General features: G+C 40.0%; 1 protein-coding gene across 1 annotated transcript in view; it reads left to right on the forward strand.

Moving 5' to 3' along the window:
- Positions 1-2,500, forward strand: part of LOC138026735 (gamma-aminobutyric acid receptor subunit beta-like) — a 14,516-nt gene that overhangs the window by 11,559 nt on the left and 457 nt on the right. Inside the window, exons 7-8 of the mRNA XM_068874191.1 lie at positions 1-27; positions 1,231-1,533. The exon at positions 1-27 is cut by the window's left edge and continues 38 nt beyond it. Coding sequence (XP_068730292.1) covers positions 1-27; positions 1,231-1,533 — 330 coding nt within the window. The remainder of the gene's footprint in view (positions 28-1,230; positions 1,534-2,500) is intronic.

Raw genomic sequence — 2,500 nt, forward strand, 5'->3', positions numbered from 1 at the left:
CGTCGCCTCGGATTCCACATGATTCAGGTGTGTTGAGTTGTTTTGTCAATAGAAAGGAAGGAAAGGTGGACGGGGTGTAGGAGGGGGGGGGGGGTAAAGAAAAAAAGACCCTGAGAAGCTTATTGAGATGCCATTCACTTATGTTCAGATATGCATCCAATAGCCCTTATCGGAGTTATCAGCGGTTTTGCCACTTGAATGAGGCTAAGGGTTCATTTTGTATCGATTTGACCCTTAATTAAGCCTCTTTTGCCTGTAGTTTTAAAGAAACGAGCCTGCAGGCTCAACTCCAATAAGGTCTATGAGATGCACGCCCAACTTTGCCACCAAACACAAAGGGTCCCTTTACGTCTAAGCCTTTGCTACTTATTTGCAACAATTAGGTAAAGGAAAAGGTTTTCGTTGTGTTTTGCTTACTAGATAACTGTAGCTGTTTATCCTTACTTGATGAGCAGCATGAGGGGGTGGGGGGTGGGGGACCCTTTGTGACGTTAATTCTCTGTATTCCGAGACACGAGTGGTGTCAAGGGTCCATTACACAAGAATAAAAATCTGGTATAAGGTTTGTCCTCATCTGCATCAGAAAAGTGTCTATTTTTAAACCAAGTTTTGCGGGAAAGTAAGCAGTGGAGTGTTTTCGCCTGACCTCACGGCAGCCATGTTTGTATACAGAAAACAGCGGAAAAGTCTTTTGGGAATTTCACTCTGTTATTATGGAAAACGTGTTCGATATTTTGCTATTGTTTTGTATACCACCAACATGGCCGTCTAATCACGTGAGTGGAAACACTCTATAGACCAAATCGGCTAACTCAATTCAAATCTCTTGGGGTTAAGAATTCTTTGTGTAGTGTATTTGCATTATAATGTATCATTTACGTTTTATTCACAACGGTTTGAATTGGGTACATCATCGAGTTAGCCCATTTGCTCTATTGTTTATTTTCCCGCAAAACCTGGTTTAAAAATGGACACTTTTCTGATGCGCTGATGGGGACTTGGCCAACGTGGGTAAAGCTCACTATTGGGTGATGGATTCTTGGTGATGTTGAAGTTGGGGGCAAGAGCATGGATCTAATAGCGTCAATGTTACTATTTGACTTCTTGCAAAGGAATAAAGAAATTGAGTGTCTTTGTCTATCATCATCGTCATCGTTATCATCGTACATTAAAACAGTCTTTGTAATCTCAACTAAACCTACTAAACGTTCTTGCAACAAACTGTTTCAGATTTATTTGCCTTGCTATTTGATCGTGGTGTTGGCGTGGGTCAGTTTCTGGGTCGATCGTGAACAGACAGCAGCTCGGATTGCCATGGGAATCACTACTGTCCTCACCATGGCAACGCTGATTGGTAGTGCCAGGACCTCGCTGCCAAAGGTCTCATACATCAAATCTTTGGAATTGTTCCTGATAATGTGCTTCTTGTTCGTGTTTTCTGCCATCCTGGAATATGCCTTCGTTTCCTATTTGGTATTTAAGAACCGAGAGGAAGAAAGAGAAAGGGAAGCCATGCACAAAAAATATGAAGACGTAAGAGAAATAGACTTTTCTAAGTTTGTCTCAACAACACAATGCAGAATAGATATTAAAGCTAAGGTGCCAGGATTCCTGGGTTCATGGGCTCTTTTATTTTGCATTTGGGTTGATCAATCCATATTCTATTGAAAAGGGTAAAAATAAATACTAATACTAATGCTAATGCTACTGTTGATGCTGATGCTAGTGCTTATATCCACTAATACTAATGATAATGTTGATGCGGATGCTAGTGCTAGTGCTAGTGCTTATACCACTAATACTAATGCTAATGCTAATGCTAATGCTAATGCTAATGTTTGATGCTGATGCTAATACTAGTTCTTCTGCAAATACTAATACCAATACCAATACCAATACCAATACTAACTCTAGTGCTAATGCTAATGCCTAATGCTAGTGCTAAAGCTATAATGATATAATAACCCTTCATTAACTCCTACGAGTGACTCTTTATAGATTTTACACTGTCTAACGCCAAACGATTTTACTCGTCAGTGGGCGCGGGTCCAGCGCGGTTCAGGTGTCAATGGGATAATATAGAAATGATAATGATAGTGAAAAAAATGATAACAAATTTTAGAGCCTTGCCAGTTTTTTCTTGTTTTATTTGAACTAAACAAGTATTCACGTCAAGTGAACGGAGAATCGAATGTTAGAGTTGTATCTTTTCAAGCTGCTCTCGTAGATAGCCAACTGGTTTGCTTCCTGTCAGATGAAAAATAACTAAGTGATCCAGTTGTTGCCACCTGGTATACATCTTTCCATTCCAGGGCTGGTTGTCGTGACTATATTTAGGAGTGGACGCTTCTAAATATGCACTCCTCACTCTATCGGTCTTTTTTGCACTTGTTTATTTTTAAACAACAACGTATAGCTCAGCGCCCACAGCAATAGATAGATTACTTTTTTAGAGGCTTTGTACTATCCCCGAATTCGAGCTATTACATCCTAACGATAT

This window comes from Montipora capricornis, chromosome 2 (genome assembly GCF_036669925.1).
Source record: "Montipora capricornis isolate CH-2021 chromosome 2, ASM3666992v2, whole genome shotgun sequence".
NCBI classification, from domain to species: domain Eukaryota; kingdom Metazoa; phylum Cnidaria; class Anthozoa; order Scleractinia; family Acroporidae; genus Montipora; species Montipora capricornis.